Source organism: Chiloscyllium plagiosum, chromosome 20 (assembly GCF_004010195.1).
Source record: "Chiloscyllium plagiosum isolate BGI_BamShark_2017 chromosome 20, ASM401019v2, whole genome shotgun sequence".
Classification (NCBI taxonomy): domain Eukaryota; kingdom Metazoa; phylum Chordata; class Chondrichthyes; order Orectolobiformes; family Hemiscylliidae; genus Chiloscyllium; species Chiloscyllium plagiosum.
In genome coordinates, this window is record NC_057729.1 from 28,193,292 (window position 1) to 28,217,420 (window position 24,129).

The following is a 24,129-nucleotide window of genomic DNA, read 5'->3' on the forward strand; positions in this document are numbered from 1 at the left end:
CAAAGACATGGCAGAGAATTCCTAGAGGCCTGGCGCTCCAACTACAACGCCATAAACAAACGCATAGATCTAGATGCCATCTATTAACCCCTCAGAAAATGAACAGGAAATGACATCACCACAAACCCCATGAACCCCCATCCAGGAGAAAGATATAAATAGAAAGCAGGAGACAACAGCTTCGCTTCATTTGGAGGTCGCCACTGATGTTACCTAGCCAGGTAATGAAACGTCTGGACATCAAACCTACAGCTCAGTTGCGTAATACTTAAAGAACAACTGGTTGAAGATTTCATAGCAATCCCTCGGTTCATGATAGAACCTAAACTGAAAACAGGATCCATAAAATTAGTTGTGCTGGCATAATGGACTTCAACAAGGTTCCCCATGACAGACTGGTTAGCAAGGTTAGATCTCATGGAATACAAGGAGAACTAGCCATTTGGATACAAAACTGGCTCAAAGGTGGTGGTGGAGGGTTGTTTTTCAGACTGGAGGCCTGCGACCAATGGAGTGCCACAAGGATCGGTGCTGGGTCCTCTACTTTTCGTCATTTATATAAATGATTTGGATGTGAGCATAAGATGTATAGTTAGTAGGTTTGCAGATGACATCAAAATTGGAGGTGTAGTGGATAGCAAAGAAGGTTGCCTCAGATTACAGCAGGATCTTGATCAGTTGGGCCAATGAGTTGAAAAGTGGCAGATAGAGTTTAATTCAGATAAGTGTGAGGTGCTGCATTTTGGGAAAGCAAATCTTAGCAGGACTTATACACTTAATGGTAAGGTCCTAAGGAGTGTGCTGAACAAAGAGACCTTGGAGTGCAGGTTTATAGCTCCTTGAAAGTGGAGTTGCAGGTAGATAGAATAGTAAAGAAGCATTTGGTATGCTTTCCTTTATTGGTCAGAGTATTGAGTACAGGAGTTGAGAAGTCATCTTGCGGCTGTACAGGACATTGGTTAGGCCATTGTTGGAATATTGCATGCAATTCTGGTCTCCGTCCTATTGGAAAGATGTTGTGAAACTTGAAAGAGTTCAGAAAAGATTTGAAAGGATGTTGCCAGGTTTGGAGGATTTGAACCATAGGGAGCGGCTGAACAGTCTGGGGCTGTTTTCCCTGGAGCATCGGAGGCTGTCAGGTGACCTTATAGAGGTTTACAAAATTATGAGGGGCATGGATAGAATAAATAGACAAAGTTTTTTCCCTGGGTTGGGGGAGTCCAGAACTAGAGAGCATAGGTTTAGGGTGAGAGGGGAAAGATATAAAAGAGACCTAAGGGGCAACTTTCATAGGAAGTGGTGGAGGCTGGTACATTTGCAACTTTTAAAAGGCATTTGGATGGGTATATGAATAGGAAGGGTTTGGAGGGAAATGGGGGTGCTGATGGCCAGTGGGACTAGATTGGGTTGGGATAACTGGTCGGCATGGACGGCTTGGATTGAAGGGTCTGTTTCCGTGCTGTACATCTCAATGACTATATGACTCTAATAGATTTGTTGAAAAGTGTGATGCCGGAAAAGCACAGCCAGTCAGGCAGCATTTGAGGAGCAGGAGAGTTGATGTTTCGAGCATGAGCTCTTCATCGGGAATGACAGGGGCCCAAGGGAGCTGAGGTAAATGGGAGGGGGATGGGACTTGGGGGGAAGGTAGCTGGGAATGCGATAGATAGATGAAAGTGGGAACTGATGGTGACAGGTGGAGTGGAAGGTGGAGTGGATAGGTGGGAAGGAAGTTGGACAGACGGGACAGTTCAAGAGGGTGGTGCCATGTTGGAGGATTGGATCTGCGATAAGGTTGGGGGAGGAGAAATGAGGAAACTGATGAAATCAACATTGATCCTGTGTAGTTAGAGGTTCACAAGGCGGAAGATGAGGCATTCTTCGTCCACACGTCGGGTGGCTAGAATTTGGCGATGGAGGCGGCCCAGGACTTGCATGTCCTTGGCAGAGTGGGAGGGGGAGTTGAAGTGTTCGGCCACAGGGCAGTGGGGTTATTTAGTGCGTGTGTCCCAGAGATGTTCTCTGAAACATTCCGCAAGTTGGCATCCTGTCTCCCCACATAGAGAGCAACGGACACAGTGGATGACATGTGTGGAGATACAGGTAAATCTCTGTTGGTCTCCTCCCATTCATCCCACAGCCCCCTTAGGATCTCTGTCATTCCCGATGAAGAGTTCATGCTTGAAACAGAGACTCTCCTGCTCTTCAGATGCTGCCTGACTGGCTGCACTTTTCCAGCACCACACTTTTCGACTCTGATTTCCAGCATCTGCAGTCCTCATTTTCTCGTAATATATTTATTCAATACTATAAATGAGATGAAAACTTCCAACTACACAGAACTAGCATGTTTTCCACTTTTTACAAATCCTGAAAAACGTTCTGATTGCAATAATCAGAAAGGTTTATAAGAAAACAAGTAATCAGATAGCTAATGAACCGTATGGATGAATCAATGGCTTGAGCTCATTGGTGAATCTTTAACTGACTTAATTCACAGCACACCTCATCATGAAAACAAATAATAATGACAGATTTAAATATATCAAATGTTGTGGTGATTTGGAAAATGCAAGTTTAAACAGAGAATTTAATTTCCTTATCTTCCTAGGAAGAATCCTCTTTGTAAGAGGGACAGAATCTAGCCAACCAAAAAGTACTCCACAAATATTGGGATAGACGAAGTGAACTTAATGAACATAGTACTAAGTTTCACTAGTATTGCGATCACTGATGCCGAATGAAAGCATCTAACCTAATTACCAAGTTGAAGTAAAAGCCTACACACTTCACAGATTTACTGGCAGATTGAGGACAAAAGTCTGTTGACACAAATTGAAAACGTGATACAAACAAGTCCAAGGAAGCCACAACTAAGAAGGAAAATCATATTCAGGTCATGGTCAACAAGAAATTGTCTTCTTGAGCTCCAGGATACAGCAAAAAAGTACCTATTTCAACAGGCCGACTGTCCTCTACAAAAGGAAATTCATAAGATTAAAGATCCTCTGGATACAACATTCATGCAATACCTTTCTGCAATGATTTTCTGTTTCAGCCAGAAAGACATCCACCACGAAGGAAATCTAAGAAATAAATTGCTCTCCAGTTTAAAATGGACTCACAGACTTAACGTTAACACAGTAAGTAGGGAAAAAGCTCTGGGAGAAAAATATTGTCTCAGCGTCTGAAAAGATGAGGTGAGTACCTTAAGCACCACCTACGACAATGATGCCCTACGGAATTGGTGAAAGAACAGTTTAAATTCCCAAGGGAATAAGACCTACCATCAAGTTCTTCCTCGTAACATCTGTAAACAATGTCTACCATATTAATGTAACTTGTGACTAGATGCTAGGTGGTTGTGGCCGCTGCGTAACTATGCAGTTGGTCAAAAAAACATTTTTAAAAATGAACGTGATAATTTATAATGGAAAAAAAATCATCCGATGAAAAAGCAGCACTCCGAAAGCTAATGCTTCCAACTAAACCTGTTGGGCTATAACCTGGTGTTGTGATTTTTTACTTTGTCCACCCCAATCCAACACCCCAATCATTTTCCAAACAAACTTTTTTAAAAAATCCCTACGGTCATATCTGAACTCAGTTTCTTCAGATACGAATCCCCTGGTTACATCGGCCGCTGCATAACCATGCCGTAAATTTAAAAAAACATTTTTAAAAAATGAACGTGATAATTTATAATGGAAAAAAAAGGTAAATCGTGAAAGTGAATGGGAACAGGTGGAAGGTCTTTAAATAAGACAACTAGAGGTGTGATAAAATTGAGAGATTACAAACGTCAAACCAGGCCAGATTTTTGTTTTATATAAAATGAGTCCGCAAACGGTTTAACTAAAAAGGTCCAAAATATTTGGGACGATTCACTGAAATCAGGTGGGGATTTATTGCTTCGATTGTGACAATATTTCCCGTTGCGTTTGGAAAGTAATTCACCTTGATCAGTAATAATATAGACAAGCGAACAGTTTTGCGCCACTCCCCCGCTCAGTCAGTCAGTCAGTGACTTTTCTCTTCGGGATTGAAGGCTCACCTCCCCTGGGGAAGAGCTGAGCCTCCTGTTTCCATGACGCCAACCGCAGGTCGTTGGGTGGGGGGGGGTAGTTCGAGGGTCAGAGGTCAAATGGCAGGTCACGTGCCAGCTTGCCAACATGGCGGCGCCTGAGCCTTAGGAGGAACCGTCGGCTGCTGCTATCTCCGCGATTTCACTGCCGCCAACAGCTGAAAAATCATGCACGAGGGTAGCAAAACGAAGAACATGTTTTTGACTCGAGCGCTTGAGAAGATCCTCGCTGATAAAGACGTAAGGAAAACTCACCATTCCCAGCTCCGCAAAGCCTGTGAGGTGGCTCTGGGTGAGTTTCCTGGTTTGGTTGTGAGAGAGGAGAGACTTCTGAGGGTGAAAATTGAGCCTCGAAATCTGCTAAACTGCCGTAGTATACTTGACTCAGGCACGGATTTGACTGGCATTAACCTCAACTCCAGGGCGGCAGAACTGTCTGTAACTTAACCAGGCTAAGGCCTTCCACTGGCTTGTTTGAGAATTTCCCCTTGTACTTCCGCGATTAAACCGTATTGGTTGACATCCAATTTAGATATCAGCTTGGAAAGTTGCCAGCATGAGTGAGCGATATAAGATGTTGTAACTGATCGAATCGGATTAATTGTAATCTTTTCTGACGTTTAAAACATTGGCGGTATTTGGCGTGAGTCCCTTTCATGCTCAGGTTTTGACCCATGTTGATTAGTACAAATTGAAAGTCGAAATAGGGTTTTTAAAGTTGATAACTTATAAAAAGTGGATGCTTGAGAAATTAGTTAACTTGTTGCTGCCTGGTAAATGTTGTTGGCTTTGAAATTACAAGATTGGTTATGACTCTGGTGTACCTGACCAGTCTAGAAAGTAAACATTCAACAAATGCCTCTTCCTTCACTCATTTATGTATTTCTGATGCAAAATGCCCCATGCCACCTCCATAAATTCGCACCCTTGGTAATCTGTTCAATGTGTTCACATTTTGTAAATTTGTGTTATCACAGTTAGTGACAGTAATTAACAAATTCCTGTTTTTAAATTTGTAGTTGAAGTGAAATTGTGTGTAATTTACCCAGGATGTAAACTTCCAATTGAAAACTGGGAAGATGTGTTGTATATCAGTTGTTCAAGTTACTCAACCTAACAGTAGATATTGTGAGGTTATTTTGGTGAAATTTGTGTATCTTAAAAGTTAATAAAAGACTGAATCTCCTGTGTTTCAAAGACAGAAAGTATTGTACAAACCTGTAAATGAACTGTGGTATGATGTGACACATTTTGTTGTAGATAAGGTTTAATCTTTAATTTCTCAGCAACATATTAAAAAGTTGCAGATGGTACCAACTGGACCTTGATACATTATGTCTTAAAAGAAAGTGTCTTCTATGATCATAGTGTCCGAAAGTGTTTCGCAACCAATAAATACTTTTGATGTGTCGTCACTGCTTAAATATAGGAAAATATGGGAGTTAGTTCACACAATCTGTTGTCCAAGAAAACTGCCATGAGTTGATGTCAGCAACAAAAACTAATATCGACACTGTGCCTTTTACTATCCTTACATAGCTTAATATTAAATGAAGATTTCTACCTCCACCACTCTTTGTGGTGCGGCACGGTGGCACAGTGGTTAGCACTGTTGCCTCAGCGCCTGAGACCTGGGTTCAATTCCTGCCTCAGGCGACTGACTGTATGGAGTTTGCACATTCTCCCCGTGTCTGCGTGGGTTACCTCCGGGTGCTCCGGTTTCCTCCCACAGTCCAAAGATGTGCAGGTCAGGTGAATTGGCCATGCTCAATTGTCCGTAGTGTTAGGTAAGGAGTAAATGTAGGGGTATGGGTGGGTTGCACTTCGGCGGGTCGGTGTGGACTTGTTGGGCCGAAGGGCCTGTTTCCACACTGTAATGTAATCTAATCACTCTTGCAGGTAGTGAGTTCCAGATTCCCACCATTCTCTGGGTGAAAAAACATTTCCTTGTATCCCCTCTAAACCACCTGCCCTTAAGCTTAAATCTATGTCAGTGATTCCTCCACCAAGGGGAAAAGTGCCTTCCTGTCTATCCTGTCTATGTCCCTCAGTTTTTGCATCTCAATCATGTGCTCCTTCAGCCTCCTTTGGTCAAATGAAAACACCCCAGTCTATTCAACTTCTTCATAACTAAAACTCTCCGTCCCAAGCAACCTTGTGCTACATCTTCTTCTCTCCACCCTCTCTGGTGCAATCGCACCTCCTATAATGTGAATTCTAGAACTGCTCACAATACTCTTGCTGTGGCCTAATTAACATTTTATACAGTTCTAGCATAACCTTTGTGCTGTTAAACTCGGTAGGTATCCCCTATGCCTTTGCAACTACGCTATCTACCCATCCTGTGACCGTGAGTTTTTTTTTTATAACAGTTGAAGACTGGAATTTGAAGTGCTAGGGACCTCGGGAGGAAACTGAGATGATCGACATTTCTGGCTGAAGCTGAATGCAGATCCTTCAGCCTGTTTCAGTTTTTAAGTCTTATACAGAAGTTTCACCAAGTTGGCACCTCAGTTTCAAGCATGTCTGGTACTGCTCCTAACGTGCTGCCATGCACTCCTCATTGAACCAGTGTGGTCTTCTAGCTTGGTGTTAATAGTAGAGGAAGTGGCATGGTGGACAATAAGGTTACAGATTTTGATTGAATGCAAATCTGCTGCTAGCTCTCAATAGGAGATCCAGTTTTGACCTGGTGGAAATACTCAGAATCTTTCTCATTTGGGAGAGTGATAGAATGTACTCAAGCGTAAGACAGGATTTTATCTCCACAAGGACTGTGCATTGGTCACTTCTACCAGCACTGTCATGGACTGGTGCATCTCAAATAGATAGATTGGACCAAGTACATTTTCCCATTGTATTGGTTCTCTCGCCACCAATGGCAGACCCACTGTAGCAGGTTTGCTCTTCAGGACAGGGGAAGGTAAGTTAGTAGCAGTGTTATTAATTCACTCTGATTCACATTGATGTTCACCAACCATAAGATATTTTTGCAAGTAATGATTAACATGGAGGAGTGAACAGCTGGCAGAGCACGAGGGGCTTCCTGAAGAAACTTGAATTGAAACTTGAAGAAATTGCCTGAAACTTCGATTCCCCTGCTCCTTGAATGCTGCCTGACCTGCTGCACTTTTCCATCAACCCCTTTTTTCAGCTCTGATCTCCAGCATCTGCAGTCCTCACTTTTTCCTTGAGCACAAGAGGGGGCAATCAGCAAGACTCTTCTTGCTCCTATTTGATCTGATGCCACAAGATTTCATGTAGTGCAGATGACTTCCGTAGTCACCACTCCCTTGCTGGACACAGGGGTGTACAACATTGTTACTATTATGGAGACCTTGTTGATGGAGGACTCCAGGGCAGGGCCAGGATATAAAAAGTTCAGGTGAGACTGGAAAGGTGTGCAAAAAAAATTGATGTTGCAATATTGGTCATTGCTGTAATAAGAAATGTCAATATCTTGGGCTCCTCAGCTGGGGCCATATTGGTGGAACTTAAAAATAAAAACGGGGTGATCATAATGTATTATAGACTGCCAAAACGTCAAGGAGAGATATAAGAGCTACTATATAAGTAAATTTCAGAGAACTGCAAAAAAAGTGTAATTTATAGGGGATTTCACTTTCCCAATAATTATAAGGATAAACAAATTGAGGCTTACAGGGGATGGGATTCTTGAAATGTATCCAGGAAAGCTCTTTAAGCCTGCACGTAGAAAATTTTGCAAGTGAGGGTATGGTGATAACATTAGAGAACAAAATTGGGCAACTGGTTTAAATGCCACTGGGGAAGAATTTCAGTGGGCAGCACGGTGGCACAGTGGTTAGCACTGCTGCCTCACAGCGCCAGAGACTCGGGTTCAATTCCCGCCTCAGGCGACTCACTGTGTGGAGTTTGCACGTTCTCCCCGTGTCTGCGTGGGTTTCCTCCGGGTGCTCCGGTTTCCTCCCACAGTCCAAAGATGTGCAGGTCAGGTGAATTGGCCATGCTAAATTGCCCGTAGTGTTAGGTAAGGGGTACATGTAGGGGTATGGGTGGGTTGCGCTTCGGCGGGGCGGTGTGGACTTGTTGGGCCGAAGGGCCTGTTTCCATACTGTAAGTAATCTAATCTAATCTTATATCAAACCATTTATTTTATACCTGCAGATTCTTGACTTTCTCCAACAGAGAATGTTCAAAGAAAATCAAATAGTGCTAGGACTCCTGAATTTATTTTTTTGTCAATTTCAGCTTGTGTTGCTTGGCTTACAATCAATAATTTAGTTTGAAGTAATGTTCTGGATTAATCTTTGTATCAATTGTTATCTTGTTTGGATCTGTGACCTCTACTTTTAAGACTAAATAGCAAAATAGGAAAAGTTGCTTTTCCCAGCCCTTTGTTGCTAGGGAACAATATTTTGGTGGGTTTTTTTGTGCCAAGATTAAAATGTCTAGCTTCCTTTATTGATAAGAATCTGTTGCTCTTAGGTTAGGCACATACTTATTGGAGTTTAGGATAATGAAAGATGGTTGAATTGAAACATAAGACTATGAAGTGGCTTGGCATATCGATGCTGAGACATGTTTCTACTCATGAAGGAATCCAGAACAGGTGGCACAGTTTCAGAAAAATGATGTATCCCATTTTGAAATGGAGACAATGAGGATTTTCTTCTCTTCAGAATTATCTATGGCGAGCGAGTTGTGGAGTCTGTCATTTAATATATTGTTTATGGACCAGGCTGGACCCCCTCAAAACATTTCAAGAAAGTAGCCCAGATCCTAACTTTGCTCGTTGTTTTAAGCAGGTGTAAGTGGATATTCCAGGAGTGGTGCAGCTGGCCAAACCACTTTGTTTGAAACAAAATGGAATTTATTTGCAAGATTACTGAATTCAACACAAACAAAAGAGAACAGAATATAGAATAACTTTCACCCATCCAAAAAACTGAACAGACTATCCCAACTTAACGACTACAAATTCCTGCAACAATCCCCATGAGCACCCCTTGGCACAAAAAGTAAAATCAAACACAGAATCTTACAGAAGAAGTGTCAGAGAGAGAGAGATGGCAGAGACATTCAGCATGGAACACCTTCTTCCATGTAGCTGTTTCTTTGACCAGCAGCCTCAAACTAACTGACCTGCTTGCTCTGAACAGCCAGACTGCTAAAATGCAAACCTTGGGAGAAAGTGAGGATTGCAGATACTGGAGATCAGAGACGAAAAGTGTGATACTGGGAAAGCACAGTGAGTCGGGCAGCATCTTCCTGATAAAGGGCTTATGCCCAAAACATTGACTCTCCTGTTCCTCGGATGCTGCCTGCCCTGTGCTTTTCCAGCACCACACTTTTAAAACCCAAACCAGAGTAAAGCTGTGTTGGGAAAACTGGCCACTCCCCTCTCATTGTACAAGTTTTTTTTAAACTTAAAAGCTTCCCCAAATAGATCAAACCAGACATTTCAGAGCCTGTGTCTTTTGAACAAGAGGGCAGCCAAAATTTCTGGGAAATGTGCAGATGTGTACAGTTGAGGCCATGCTTTTATTAAACAGGGTAGCGGTTCTGGGGGAGTATGGCCTGTAGTTATCTTATTTGTTTTATTTTCTGCATTTTTTCCATCACCTTTTCCCAACCTGTGGTGATATGTTCTGAAGATTTTCAACGACAGTACAAGATGATCCCTCTTTTCAGTATAAAATGCAGTTTAAAACAGCAAGTGATTGATGGATCTGAAGAGTTGATCAGTTTTTTGAATCCTATCTATATGTAAAGTTAGCTGAATGTGGAAGACTCCGGGAAAACAATAAAGCACATTAACAAAATAAAATTCAGTTGTTCCTGAACAAAAAGGAAGTACAAGCAGCAATAAGAATGAAGTAAGTAACAGATGCACAAAAATGAACTGAATCCCAAAGGGAGTAGTGTTGACAGAAGTTAATGAAAGAAGTAAAGTAACCAATGTAATCAAATACATAAGAATAGTGGCAATGCAGAGAAGAGTTTCTGCTGAAACCTGTTGATTTTTGTCCCTTAAACTAGATGTCTCTGGGAGAGAGTCTTCTAAATCCTTCCAGCTTAATAATGTCTTACCTATAACTTTAGCGACAGAGTAATTGTTTGATCCTTAGTTATGATTTGCACTCAGTGAAAAAATTTACTTTTGCAATGGGGTAGAAAAACCCTCATTTTCTGGTGTTTTAATGGGCATCTGTCATTTAGGTTGCATAAACATTTGTGCATTTGGGCACCTAATCTCGCAGCAAGGTATTAGCGTAAGGAAGTTCTAAAGAGCAAAGCAAATAAGCCAGCAACTTGATGGTCTTTATATTTCAGTTGCTTATGTGCAAATGTGGAAATAATTGTCCATTCCTTTTTATAACAAAGAGCATTCTTATTCCTGTTGCAAAATATTAGCCAAAATGTTTTTATCATTTTGTCTCCACTTGGTGGAATTTGCTCAGTCACATGGCATTTATCTTGTTTTCCTTTAAAATTAAAGTAAGAAATTGGTTGAGAGTTTATAGCACATTCATAAAAGAACCTCAGAAGTTGATTTATACAAAGTTAAATTTCAAACCAGTTAAAAGTCAAAAATTTGGCTTTTAGTGAGGAAGTATTCAAAAGAGGTTATGGGATGACTACAGTATTTTCTGGTAATTCCCACTATAATTGAGTAGTATAAAGGGAAACATATTTTCATATTTGTAATTGTTTGATCTTTAATTATGATTCCCAGTCAGTGAAAAATTCTACTTTTGCAATGGGGTGGAATATTTGTAATGAGAAGATCTGATTGTTCGAAAGCAAAATTAAAATGTTGGATGTATGATTAAAAATACCCAAAGGGCACATTTTAAGTAGAGAACTGGATTGTGTGTTGGATGATATTTTAGGAATTCTTAATTTATGAATCAAGGTGGCTGATATGTTTTCTTCATTTGGATCTTTATTTTGCCATACCATGTGATTGTGTGGCTGAGTGAAAAGGGCTTAATGCAGGTGGATTTCACTGAAAAGCAGCTCAGAAACAACAACAAACAGATCTAAAAATGAGATCCATTTCTTGTGCAGCAAAATGGGTCCAAACTTCCACAACCATAGCTATACTGAAGCTTTGTGTGTCTTGTCACATTTCATGTTGACATTTACTTTATTCACTTATGGGGTGTGGGTATCACAGGTAAAGTCAGCATTTATTGCCCAACCCTAAATGCTGTTGAGCTGAATTGCTTGCAAGACCACCTCGAGAGTAGGTAAGAGTCAACCATACTGCTCTGGGTCTGGAGTTACCTGTAGACCAGACCAAGCAAGGATGGCAGATTTTCTTCCCTAAAAGAAATGAAGATGCTAAAAGCCATTAGATGTGATTGCATGGACATTGTTAGGCTAGCTTTTTGATTCCAGAAATTAGGATTTCACCATCTGCTTTGATGGGATTCAAAGGTAAATCCCCAGAGCATTAGTCTGGGGTTCTGAGCTACAAGTCCAGTGTAATTACCATTGTGCCACTGCTGCCCCCCCAAAGAAATGTTGGTAATTAAACAACAGAAGAAGGTTCCACAAATTTTTCCATCTGAATTATGGCAGCAGAGCCCAAGATGCTGTGTCTAAAAGACAAGCCTGAAATATTGGAGACGGTCTACAGTGAGAAGAGTTAAGTTAGCAATCCATTTCAACCTCTTCCTGCAGCTTCCACTATCACAAATGCCAGTCTTCAGCTAATTTGTTTCACTTCATGTGATGCCAATAGGAATCACAGGATAGGGAGGCTTTAATTTTTGGCTGGGGTCATACCTAGCCCAAAGCAATGTAATTGCAGTCTTTCAGGGTTAATCATCTCCTCTTCAGATATCATTGCAGGATTTCCTTTCGATGTTGATCTAGGACACTAATCTTGAGCTGCTGCATAAATTTGCCTTCAATCTGATGTAAGGTCAAATGTAGAGATGTTTGTTGATGGTTATAATGTTCGTACCAATCGCAGCAACTCCTCAGATAGTGAAGTAGTCTTTACCTGCATGCAGCAGATCTGAACAACATTGTGCTGATAAGTGGTAACTAACATTAATGCCACATGTGCCAGATGATAACCTACTCTTAAAAAGAAAATCAAATTCCCTCTGTAATATGCTATAACATCGCTATCACTGAATCTTCCATTGTCGGAGATCACCACTGAGGAAAATTTGATTGGACCAGCCAAGTCAATAATGTGCTGACAAGAACAAACCAGAGGCTGGTAATTCTGCAGCATGCTACTTATCTGCTAACTCTCCAAAAGTTGGCCCAAATACAAAGCTAAAGTGAGTAGTGGAACTGAAAACTGTGTCTGGAGCAGTGCAGCAACTGTCAACATTGTGAAGCTCAAAACCACCTGAGATAAAACAACCCACTTAATTGGCCCACCATCCGTTAGCTTAAACATTTACTCTTCCATCACTGACGCATTGTAGCTTGTGTATGCTGCACACAAGATATTATGTAGCAACTTGCCAAGAATTCTTTGACAACAGCTATCAAACTTGTGAACAGTATTGTCTTGGGGAAGAAGGGCAGTAGCCATTTTGGAACACTGCCACCCATAAACTTCTCTTCAAGGCACATGCCATCACTTTGACTGGTGTTACTACTCTTTTATCATAACAGAAAAGATAGGAATGTGGCGTTGAGCATCATCGGATCAGCAATGATTTCAAATTAAATGGTGGATCAGACTTGAGAGGCTGAATGGCCAAATTCATTTCTGTCTCTTGTCTTTGGTATTCCACCTGATCCTGCTCTTGTCTCTGCTTCCTTAAGTACAAGGCACAGACTTAAAAGGATATGATATCAACCTGTATTTTAGGAATCCACTGGCAGATTGGACTGAACTAAATAAAACTTGATTGTTCTGTTCTCATTTGCCAGAACTGCTCTCTGTTTTACTTGCTATGCAGAGATAACCCCCAGCTTCTTTTCTGTTTGAACCATGCTGAAGAATCGTATCAAACTGTTAATTCTTTCCTCTCCATAGGTCCTACTAGACTTATTGCGTTTCTCAAGCACTTTGTTTTTATTTCAGACTTCCAGCATCTACTGTAATTTACTTCTGTCTTAATTTTAAAATTCTCTTTCTTGTTTCCAAGTTCCTCCTTGATCTTGCCCCTAATCTCCCATATGCCTACTTTTTGAGGTATCCGCACTTAGTTAATTATTACCTTTTTGAGTAGCCCCAATTTTATTGTTCTTATTTGTTTATTGGATGTGGATGTTCCATGAGGGAATTCGGGAGTTGGCTGCACTTTTTTGGATCTGGAGTCAGTTAAAAAGTTGAGACCTTGTAAGTGTAACAAATTTCCATTCTCAAAAGCAATTCGTGAACCAGATTGACATAAAGCTATTAACAGAAGTTTCATGGTCATTGTATTTGAGGTTAGCTTTGAATTGCAGGTTTTAAATTTCAAATAGTGCCTTGGTGGATTAGTACCCAAACCCCTACAGCCAATGCATTACTAGGCCAGTGACATTACCACTGTAGCACAATCAGTGACCATGTTTTCACTTGCTTCAGCCCTAAGTTCTGGGGTTCTCTTTCTACACATTTGTTCCTTTAAGACATTTCTTTATAGCTACCACTTTTGGCTATATTTATGGCCATCTATTTTATTATTAGCTAATGTGGCTCACTGTCTTGGTTCTATAATGTTCGTCTGGAGCTTTGTGTTAAAAAATGCGATATAGCTAAACTTGTTTCTTTAAATTCTATATAGCATGTCCACAACTAATAACATATCATGAGTGATAAGGAATCTAGTTTGTCATTTTGTCTGCTAGTTTATGAAGTGATAGCTAATGTTACTGCTCCATAGGCCTGAAAAAGTATATCTGAGTACTATTAGTCCATAGCATGGACAGCAAAGTTACCAATGAGTGGGGTTATGATAATCACAAAATACATTAGTTCCATTGTCAGAACTGCGTGGGGATGTTGTAATTGAATTTTTTTTTTGTTGCTGGATTATAATAGCTGCTCGTCAGATGCAACACATTGGATTCCATGATTTTGTTTTACTTCAACAATGATGTTTGTTACATAGATGCATCTTCTGTTATAGTTGTACTAGTTTTGTAGGGTAACTGTTCAGTTCAGAACTTTGACAAATTAGACTAATATATTTATTTTTAGTGTCAATGAGGATTTGTTGGGAAGTCTTGTACAAGGATTGAGCAGTGCAGTTTTCACACCTTTGCAGAAATAAATACTGTTGAAAAGTTTGTTTTTTTAAAATTGCAACTCCCTTTATCCAAGAAGTCTCAATAGTCAGACCAAGATTTGAGAGAGATCCGATGTCTACAACCAGAAATGTTTCTGAGGTTCTTCACAAGCCAGACTTTTCAGTTGAGTTTAAAAGTTTGTTCATGTTTTAGGTTTTTCAATACTTGACTTATTTATCCCATCATGTCCATAGAGAAATCAATTATTGCAGTTGGCATGTCAAGTTACTGTGATTTTATATCCAGATGGAATATACAATCATGAGTATTGTACTGAGGAACAAGAATGTCATATTCAAACCTGCTGTACACCATGATTATATAGAAAAAAGAGGGTGAATATACTTGTCCATCAAGCTATACACAAGTCTTCATTGTATGCATTTGACCCAACAACATCCAGCTGGTTTGAATTTAATGTTCTTCTTCAGTACAACACTCATGATTGTACCTGGCCTCCTTTAGTACAGTCATAGCGATTTACAGCAAGAAAATAGACCCTTTGACCCAACTTGTCCATGTCGACCAGATATCCCAACCTAATCTAGTTCCGTTTGCCAGCCTATATCCCTCTAAAACACTTCCTATTCATATACCCATCCAGTTGCCTTTTAAATGTTGCAATTGTAGCAGCCTCCACCACTTCCTCCGGCAGCTCATTCCATACAAGCACTGCCCTCTGCATGAATAAGTTCCCCCATAGGTCTCTTTGGTATCTTTCCCCTCTCACCCTAAACCTATGCCCTCTAGCTCTGGACTCCCCATTCCAGGGAAGAGCCTTTGTATTTTTATCCTATCCATGCTGCTCATGATTTTATAAACCTCTATAAGGTCACCCCTCAGCCTCCGACGCTCCAGGGAAAACAGCCCCAGCCTGTTCAGCCTCTCCGTATAGCTCAAATCCTCCAACCCTGGCAACGTCTTCTCTGAACCCTTTCAAGTTTCACAATATCCTTCCGATAGGAAGGAGACCAGGATTGCATGCAATATTCCAAAAGTGGCCCAAATCCTGTACAGCTGCAACATGACCTCCCAACTCCTGTACTCAATACAGGAAAGCATACCAAACACCATCTTCACTGTCCTATCTACCAGTGACTCCACTTTCAAGGAGCTGTGAACCCTCACCAAGGTCTCTTTCTTCTGCAACACTCCCTAGGACCTTACCATTAAGTGTACAAGTCCTGCTCTTATTTGCTTTCCCAAGACGCAGCACCTCTCATTCATTTATCTAAATTAAACTCCATCTGCCACTCCTCAGCCCATTGGCCCATCTGATTAAGATCCCATTGTGTTTGGAGACAACCTTCTTCGCTGTCCACTACACCTCCAATTTTGGTGTCACCTGCAAACTTTCTAACTATGCCTCTTGTGTTCGCATACAAATCATTTTTGTAAATGATGAAACATAGTGGACCCAGCACCAATCCTTGTGGTACTCCACTGGTCACAGGCCTCCAGTCTGAAAAGCAACCATCCACCATCACCCTCTGTCTTCTACCTTTTTGAGCCAGTTCTGTATCCAAATGGCTAGTTCTTCCTGTATTCCATGAGATCTAACCTTGCTAACCAGTCTTCTATGGGGAACCTTGTCGAACGCCTTCCTGAATTCCAGGTAGATCCTGTTGCAGCACAACTATGAGCAGGTGTAATGTGTGCAAGAATAAAATGAAGGATGTGCACTGCTATCTCCATCCCTTAAAATCAGGCCATAAAAAGTGTTCATAACATTAATTTGCTTTTTGATTCTGTGATTAAAAGTTGGAGGTAACTTAATATATGAGAAATTAAACAAAATATTCTCATTCACAGATGTAGAAATGTTGGTATATTTTGGCACGTGTAAAATTTACTGAATACCCAGTCCATTCATGCCTTAACCTATCAAAACTATTAACACAACCAGAATTAGTCCAGTGTTTCAGTATGAACTCTGTTTTATATGCCTTGGCATTCTGTGTATAGAAATATATAGAAACTAGGCCAAATGAGAACATGAGCCCATGAAAAGTTATCTCATGGTGAAAGGTCAAAAACGTTTTGTAGAGAGACATTATATATTGGATTAACATGGATTATAGGCTGAAATGAACTAATGCATTAATTTGAGAAGGACCATGAACAATATCTATGAACAATGAATTTCAGATTTGATATAATTTGGTTAACTAATGCTATTGCATTTTTTTTTAGTATTTTAGTAATCCATTTATAAATGTAAGAATGTACTTCCAAACTACTTTGCAATGCAACTTAAGTTACATGATCTGAGGCATCATCAAGGACAAAACTGCACAAAAGTAGCATGGTGACTTTCCATGTTGTTAGAATGTTTTGTGTGAAGACTATCACACTTCCTATTCAAATACAGTTCAACACTTGATGTTGACTGGTGTAGACTACCTGGTGTTGGTTTTCCAATTTTAGAATTTGCTCACAAAAGAAGGAAGTGTTTTTGTATAGCTATTTGTATATCCCCAAGCTTGAGGAATTTAGCAGAATTCATTTGAGGGCAAAGGAGTAGATGGGTAAGAAAGGATTAATTGTGAGGGGATAAAGCCGATTGCTGAAGGTTTGACATTGTGCATTTTGCCATACATTGCTTGAAGGTGTCACATTCCTGTAGCCTTGGGTTTTGTTCAGCTCTGTTTTATGTTTTCGTGAAATTTGGACTTGATGGTCAGAACTTCTACGTGGCATGATATGGCTAGCTTGCAGTGTAATGACTTTTTAAACTGATATGAAAGGTTGCAGAAACTTGTTTTGTGCTGGATATAATTTGCACTTGAAATTCTTCTGTTTCTGTGGTAATTTGGCTGATTTAGGTGCATAGAGCTGTGTAGTCCAGATAACCACAGCAGAAACTCCAAAGGTGTTGAATTTAAACGCAAATAAATAAATGAAATTGAACTAATGAGCTGATGTGGAGGAAAGTATTGGTGCAGGCATGTTGCCTGACTGCTGTTTTGCTGTTGCAACATGCTGACTTAATCTGAAGTCCTTGAACTTCTCATATTTTCAAAAAAACATTGTCAATGTTACTGTTCTGTATGTTTAGCAACCCAATGAACTATTATAATAACTTTCTCTGCTTTTGGCGGTTTTCGGCTAACATAATCACACCAACAATTCCAACTTGACGTTAATGTTAATTTCTATAGTTGTTGCCTAGACGTGATCGTGCTCAACTAGTTGCTCTTGAAGGCACTAATGTGCTCTTACTGCTTTGTTGAAACCCTTCAGAGACATGCCACTGCCTCACTTTAAATGTTTGCCACTGTTTGCGTCAGTGCTCCTTAAATATCCGAACTATAAAATGATCCTTTCACAGTTATGCATTAGAGATTTTATATGGCAGTTTATATGCAGTGAGTGGAAATTTTTGGATTTAGCACAAATCATAAAAACATGTAATGTTGACAACCCTGCCTTCTCCAAACGCGAACTGCTGTATTTTGTTTTTCCCCAAGAATCTTGTTCCTCTGGAGTCAGAACAATTCTGTGGTGCTGATTTTTGTTGTCATTTCAGTTTAAAAATGTAGATTTTGATGTTGTAATATATCTCTCGACTAGTCATAATAACTGAGCTGCTTATTCCTGTTTCTCTCTGACCCGAATGTTGTGCCGCTGCCAGATTCCTAGGTATTCTGCTAAAATGTCAGGCTACACATGATGGCTTCCACCAAAGATTCTCCATTTCCATCATTTTGGTTTTTGGCACCATCACCTTTCTGTCCTGATCAAGCCTTGCTGCAACAATGTTTTGCATGTTTAAATACAATGTGATCAGACTTAGCTGTTTGTCTCCTGTGATCTGGCATTGTCCTGTCACAGTCCACATAAATAATGGCCACCTGATCAAGAGATTGAGCAGTGTCTTTGCACTTGTATCCCTGCTGGTAGTTATCGTTTTGAAGGATTGGCAAATGGAGCTGTCTGCACTTACAACAGCTTGATGAAGCATCAAATAGATTTGCCATCCATTTTTTGGTCTTGTGACTATGATGGTTATTACAATGCAGGCTTTGTCCTGTTCTTGTTTTCAGTGGTGAAGACTCAAAAATACAATTTACAAGGATGATATTTAAATTTTAAAGCTGTACAGCCTAAATCCGTACAAGAAACAGAGCTAAATAAAAAAAACTTTGTTTCTGTGCTGAATAACTCATCCTGAATAACACGCAAAATGGTATAACTGTTCCTTAACTGCTTCTGTTGAGTTTGTCTTTATCAAGTCGAGCTTTAATTTTAAATTGTGACAATATGAAAATCATTAGAAATGGATGAATTTAAATTTTCTAATTTATGCCATTTGTTTGTAGATGGAGAATGTTTAATTATATTACTAATCTGAACCTAAACCACACTGAAGTCAACTATTCTTCAAAGTGATCAGTGCGTTTTTGGTAACTGGTCTAACTGAAAGTGGCCTGAAGGACGAAGATGTTTTGCATTGCTGCTGAGTTGCTCGGAATAAAACTAACATCTAATTGGAGTTTATACAAAGGAGTGACAGTTGAACATAGAAATATGGAGAGTTTACAGCAGTGAAAGAATCATTTGACCCGTGGTATCGGTGCTGGGCATGTTTTATGGAAGCTTTTACAGTGCTACTTTTCTTGTAAATTTGTTGGAAGCACAGCAATATTGAAGTCCTTGTATCACCTATCTGAGAATACTAATTCTGAATTATTTTTCTCTTCAACAGAAGAAATAAAAGCTGAAATAGAAAAACAAAGGTAGGAGAAACTGTTTCTATTACTTCTGAAAGTTTGAATATTTTAACTTTGGTATGACCCAGATTTTGCAGCAGTATGCAGCAGTCTTCTCTCTGAAAAATATACAAAACATTTGTGAAATAACTCCTTCAAAGGCCAGTATCCCATCACCAAATTACCTTTTACTTAGACATGTGTATTACATGACACTGATGCAGCCAACTCTAAGTTGGCTCCTACACTGACCAGAACCCCTGACATTCCTGTTTATATTTTTTTAAAACAAAAAAAATCCAAAAAGTCCACCTGAAGCAAGGGGGAGAGAAAAAAGAAAACACTTGCCACCCGCCCACCACCCACCACCACCCCTAGGTAGGTAACCCAACAGCAGTTAATAACGCACTGACTCTGTGGTCTAGACAGCACAGAGGTCAGTGTCCTCCCTAACACAAAATGGAGAGTCCTTCACCACTGATCCAGCTCTAAGAATGCACAGAATGTCTGATACTTCTGTTCTTTTTTTCTTTTTTCTTTCCCCACACTTCCGCCAAAAAGCAGTAGTGCTTATTTTTACACTCCTGTTTATATCAGTCAGCTCGGACTCTGTGGGGCTGTTAATCTGATTGATTCATTCAATCAGGGAATTGTATTCCATGAGGTCCACCCAGATCTTGGTCCAATCACTACAATTACCTTTTGTATAATTTCATTTGGGACAGACAGAATATTTGAAATACATACTAAAATATGTTACATTTTGTCCAGTTGAAGATGCAATAAAGTCTGTGGTAAGGTATATTTAAATTTCAACAGATCTATGTAAATAAGAAGAACATGATGAATCCTTTGCATGTGTTGTAAGAAAGTTTTTGGGTTTTGTTTGTTTCTAATAATGTTAGTTCCCAGTTAATTGATTTCCAAGCTATTGTTTTACTATTTTGCAGAGTTGTTGGAAAACTGATCTGATTGCAAATATTCTTTGAAAATGTCGATGTTATTCAACCATTTCTTTCAACTGCTCCCCTTTCTGTAGGGCTGGAGATAAAAATGTCTCATCAATGCCAAAGGCAAACTTCATTGAAGCTGATAAATACTTTCTTCCATTTGAGTTGGCCTGCCAATCAAAGTCCCCTCGAATCATCAGTACATCTTTAGACTGCTTGCAGGTGTGTAAAATTGCATATCAAAGCATACTGCTTAGTGTTGCAAAAAAATACTGACCAGCTGATCTACTCTTGGTCGACCTGAGCATCTTTATTCCTTCCCTTTCTTCTGGCCATTATTTATTTGAACTTATCGATATTCTTTCACAAAAAAAGGCACCAATTGTATGCTGCTTTATAATGTAAGATGTGCAATTAGTACACTATTGTCTGGCAATGATTAGTTAAATCAGCCTCCTGTAGATTATATTGGATTAGTTCAGTTTTGTTTGTCTTCCCTTTGTAAGACCTGAAATTGCATTTGGGATTCAATCTATTATGCGAACAGTCGGAATACGTTTCAATAGTTTGATAATCTATCAAAAATGTTATTTAAATTGAATTCAGCAGTGGGTTAATATCAGGAAGAGGATTTTTAAAAAAGTGTATCTTTTCAACCCTGAATACAATCATTTGAATAAGTTTATTCCATCAAAGTTGTCGGTGATCTTTTGAAAAGTATTTGAAGCATATAGAAAGTGGAAAATATTTCTCAATGTCTATGCAACTGTTTCAGTTGCATAGACATTATGTACAGCTGTTGTGGGGAAATGAATGCTATTTCAATGTGCAAGTGTTAAGTATTTTTACTGAAGGATTGTAAAAAGTTTTAGTAGTCTGAAATACAAATCCATAAGTAGTCTTAATGGCAATGAGTTTTTAATGTTTAATAATAGTTCTCTAAAATTTCAAATAAATTAATCAATTTTATACTGGAAGAAAGTTTTGACTAATTCAATATGTTGAGATAATTTATTTTGAAATGGAGTACTTCCATGAAAAATGTAATCAGCTGTAAATGTTGCCTACCATGTTGACTGTATATGTGAAATCCAAGTTAACTAATGTCTTTGAGAAACTGAATACTGTGGATGTTTCAATGTTATGTTTTCGAATACAGTATTGACTCATAGCATCATCTTGTTACACTGAGAAGCTATCTGCATCAAATGCTCTGTGTAAGAAAGCTGTATTTTCAACAATTTGGTCCACAAATCTAATCCCACCAAGTCTGCCTTGCTCTCCTTCAAGACCTTTTATTCGACCTCATAGGTCAGATCAAACATGTGTTCACTCGGAATACCTCAATATTTTTGCTTAATACTAATTTAATTTATTACTTCTGCATGAAGTGTTTTGAGATGTTATTCACTGTTATTACATCTCCCTGATTGTCTCTGTTGCTCTCTGTCTTGTGACGTCATGCTGTCTTTCACCTTTTTTAAAGCACTAACTTAGTCATTTGTATGATGTGAAAGATACCTGGAACACAATAGGTGGTCTCGCCAGAGCTAAAGTTCAAGTTATTGCAGATATGCAAGAGAGGGAGCAGAACTTGAAAATGACTGACTGAGGCTGATCCACAGATCGGGAACTAAATGACAATAACACAAGTGTAACAGCACATGAAAATAACATCAGTCATCTAGCCATATAATGTTTGTTTGGAAACAGTTTGTAGTTACATTTGAAATCAGCAAATATGACCTCTTATGTCTGATTTGACATGAGGGGGTTTGGGTGTGACAGTTGTACAGTTACTGAAGCGACTCTGGGAGTAACTTGGAACACACTGCCTGAAAGGATCCTATGTTTAGAAGTATTTTCATGTCTACTTGGAAGACCATCGCCTGCAGTGCTTGGGGTCGTGTGCACAAAAGTGGGATTAGGCTTGGAAGCCTGTTGTCTTCTGATTTGGAAATTATGGTCTTCATTTACTATGAATTCAGTTATATGCTCATACTGAATCTTCATGGAATTACATAGTTTTATTAGTAGCTTTCCTTTCTGTTACCTGGACCGTGCCCTTTCCTCCTCCTCCTGTATTTTAGAGTATCCCTAGTGGTTTACGCAACACTTGGTGATTGGTAACTCATGACTTTTCACAAGTTTTATTTTCCTGTTTTAGGATCTAGTTCCTCGTCTGTAAATGTAATTTTCTTTGGTATATGCATCACTGACAACACTGATTAAAAGTTTCTTTAGATTATTAAACTGGGATTCAAACAAAGATGCATCAATATTTCTGCTGAAAATAATGAGGGAAAGTTGAAATTCAAGTACTTAGAGATCTGTAAGACAGTAAACAGAATCCAAAAATGACCGAGGCCAATCATTAAATCAGGAGCTATGTGACAGTAACATACATGGATCTGCGCGTGAAAATGACATCGGTTTTGGATGCAATTTTGTTTCCCACTGTGTTGACACATGATGAAACATGATTCACCAACTATGTTCACTAAAATGTGAACTTCTGTCTTTCATAGAAACTGATAGCATATGGGCATATCACAGGTAATGCCCCAGAAAGTTCAACTGGAAAGAGACTGATCGATAGAATTATTGAAACCATTTGTGGATGTTTTCAAGGAACTCAGACAGATGAAGGTGTTCAGCTTCAGATAATTAAGGTGTGTCTGATATTTCAACCGATTAACTCCTCATTGGCTGACACAGTGCAATTCTCAGTTGACAATGTTGTTAATACCTAGTAATTTCAAAAAATGTCGAGCTGAAATGTTCTTAACAAGGGCCACAGACCTCATGGTATTTTTAAAATGCTGTTTGTAAGTGAATGGAAAGGGTTAAATTGGGACACAGAACCTTCAACTCTTTTGATTAGTAATGCAATAAATCTGAGCATTGCTCTAGTTTTGCATCATTAGATGCCTGAGTATATTCTGGAAATGTGAAGTTTCAAGTTACTGTTTGTGATAAGGACCAGTATATTTCCAAACTCTTAACAGTTTGAAATAGAGAACAGATATTTATTTATTCAGCCATGATGCAATGTTTTTTATAGACCCTCCATGGAAAACGGGTGAATGTGTGCTTCAGTCGGAAAATGACAAAGCTTCAAATAAAGTGAAATTAAACTGAGAGGGTTAGATAGTGCACTTTCTATAAAACAGACTTTTTTTCATTGCTTGTTTATCTGTTGCTATTGTTTTAGGCACTACTTACTGCTGTGACTTCAACTCATATTGAAATCCATGAAGGAACAATCTTACAGACTGTCCGGACCTGCTATAATATCTACCTAGCTAGTAAAAACCTAATTAATCAGACTACAGCAAAAGCTACTCTGACACAGATGCTTAATGTTATATTTACAAAGATGGAAAACCAAGTGGTATGTATTTAAGTTAAACATCATAAGTTTAGGGTCTGATGTTTTGTTTAAACTTGGCCATTCTGTTGCTGAAGGCAGCATACAATAGATATAGAGCAGAATATCCTTAACATTTTATACCAATAAAACATTGCAGAATCTGCTTCAAGTTCAGCATGACCTGTTTCCAGCAAGCTGAATCAGTCCTGCAAGCATCATTCTCGAAAGGATCAGGCTTAAAAATGGTTTACTCTTTTTTTTCTCCCCAGTGTTTCCCCAATTCACTTTCAAGTTGAATAATCCTCTGATGGAAATGAGAATGGGTGTTGTATTTGCCTCATTTTTATTGAATTGCTAACACAAAAACAGTCTTTGGCTTAGTAAGATAGAAAGGCAATTGGCCTATTCAAGTTGTCTCTGATATTAGCTTGTCAGAGGGAAGCTATAGCAACAATTAGAAACACAACAGCAATGCAAGCTTTTCATTGCACCAACTGGAGAGACGGTGTGAATTAACGAGAAGAAAACAAATTATCTAATGAAATTCACCACTTGGGATGCAATGCAACATCTTGCAAACATTCAGGGTATTGATTTCCGAAGTGCTGAAAGCTGCTCTTTTGTCCTATCAAACACTTCTAAAGTTTTATTTTTCTTTTTAATACAAATTGGCTTTTATGTATTATAAAGTTCTTTATTAGGATCAACCCTTATTAATTTTTAAGGAATACCATTGCAGCAGTAATTTTCCAGTTGTTGCACGACCTGTTCTGT

General features: G+C 39.2%; 1 protein-coding gene and 1 long non-coding RNA gene across 3 annotated transcripts in view; one reads left to right on the top strand and one right to left on the bottom strand.

Moving 5' to 3' along the window:
* LOC122560112 overlaps window positions 1–4,036 on the bottom strand; it is a 26,089-nt gene extending 22,053 nt beyond the window's left edge. For both annotated transcript variants that reach the window (XR_006314643.1, XR_006314642.1), the window contains exon 1: window positions 3,958–4,036. This is a non-coding gene — a long non-coding RNA (uncharacterized LOC122560112). The remainder of the gene's footprint in view (window positions 1–3,957) is intronic.
* A 116-nt stretch (window positions 4,037–4,152) lies between these two features.
* Window positions 4,153–24,129, top strand: part of LOC122560111 (brefeldin A-inhibited guanine nucleotide-exchange protein 2-like) — a 98,890-nt gene continuing 78,913 nt past the window's right edge. The window contains exons 1-5 of the mRNA XM_043710359.1: window positions 4,153–4,376; window positions 19,029–19,059; window positions 20,072–20,204; window positions 22,511–22,654; window positions 23,197–23,376. Of these exons, the coding sequence (XP_043566294.1) occupies window positions 4,253–4,376; window positions 19,029–19,059; window positions 20,072–20,204; window positions 22,511–22,654; window positions 23,197–23,376 (612 nt within the window). The 5' untranslated portion in view covers window positions 4,153–4,252. The remainder of the gene's footprint in view (window positions 4,377–19,028; window positions 19,060–20,071; window positions 20,205–22,510; window positions 22,655–23,196; window positions 23,377–24,129) is intronic.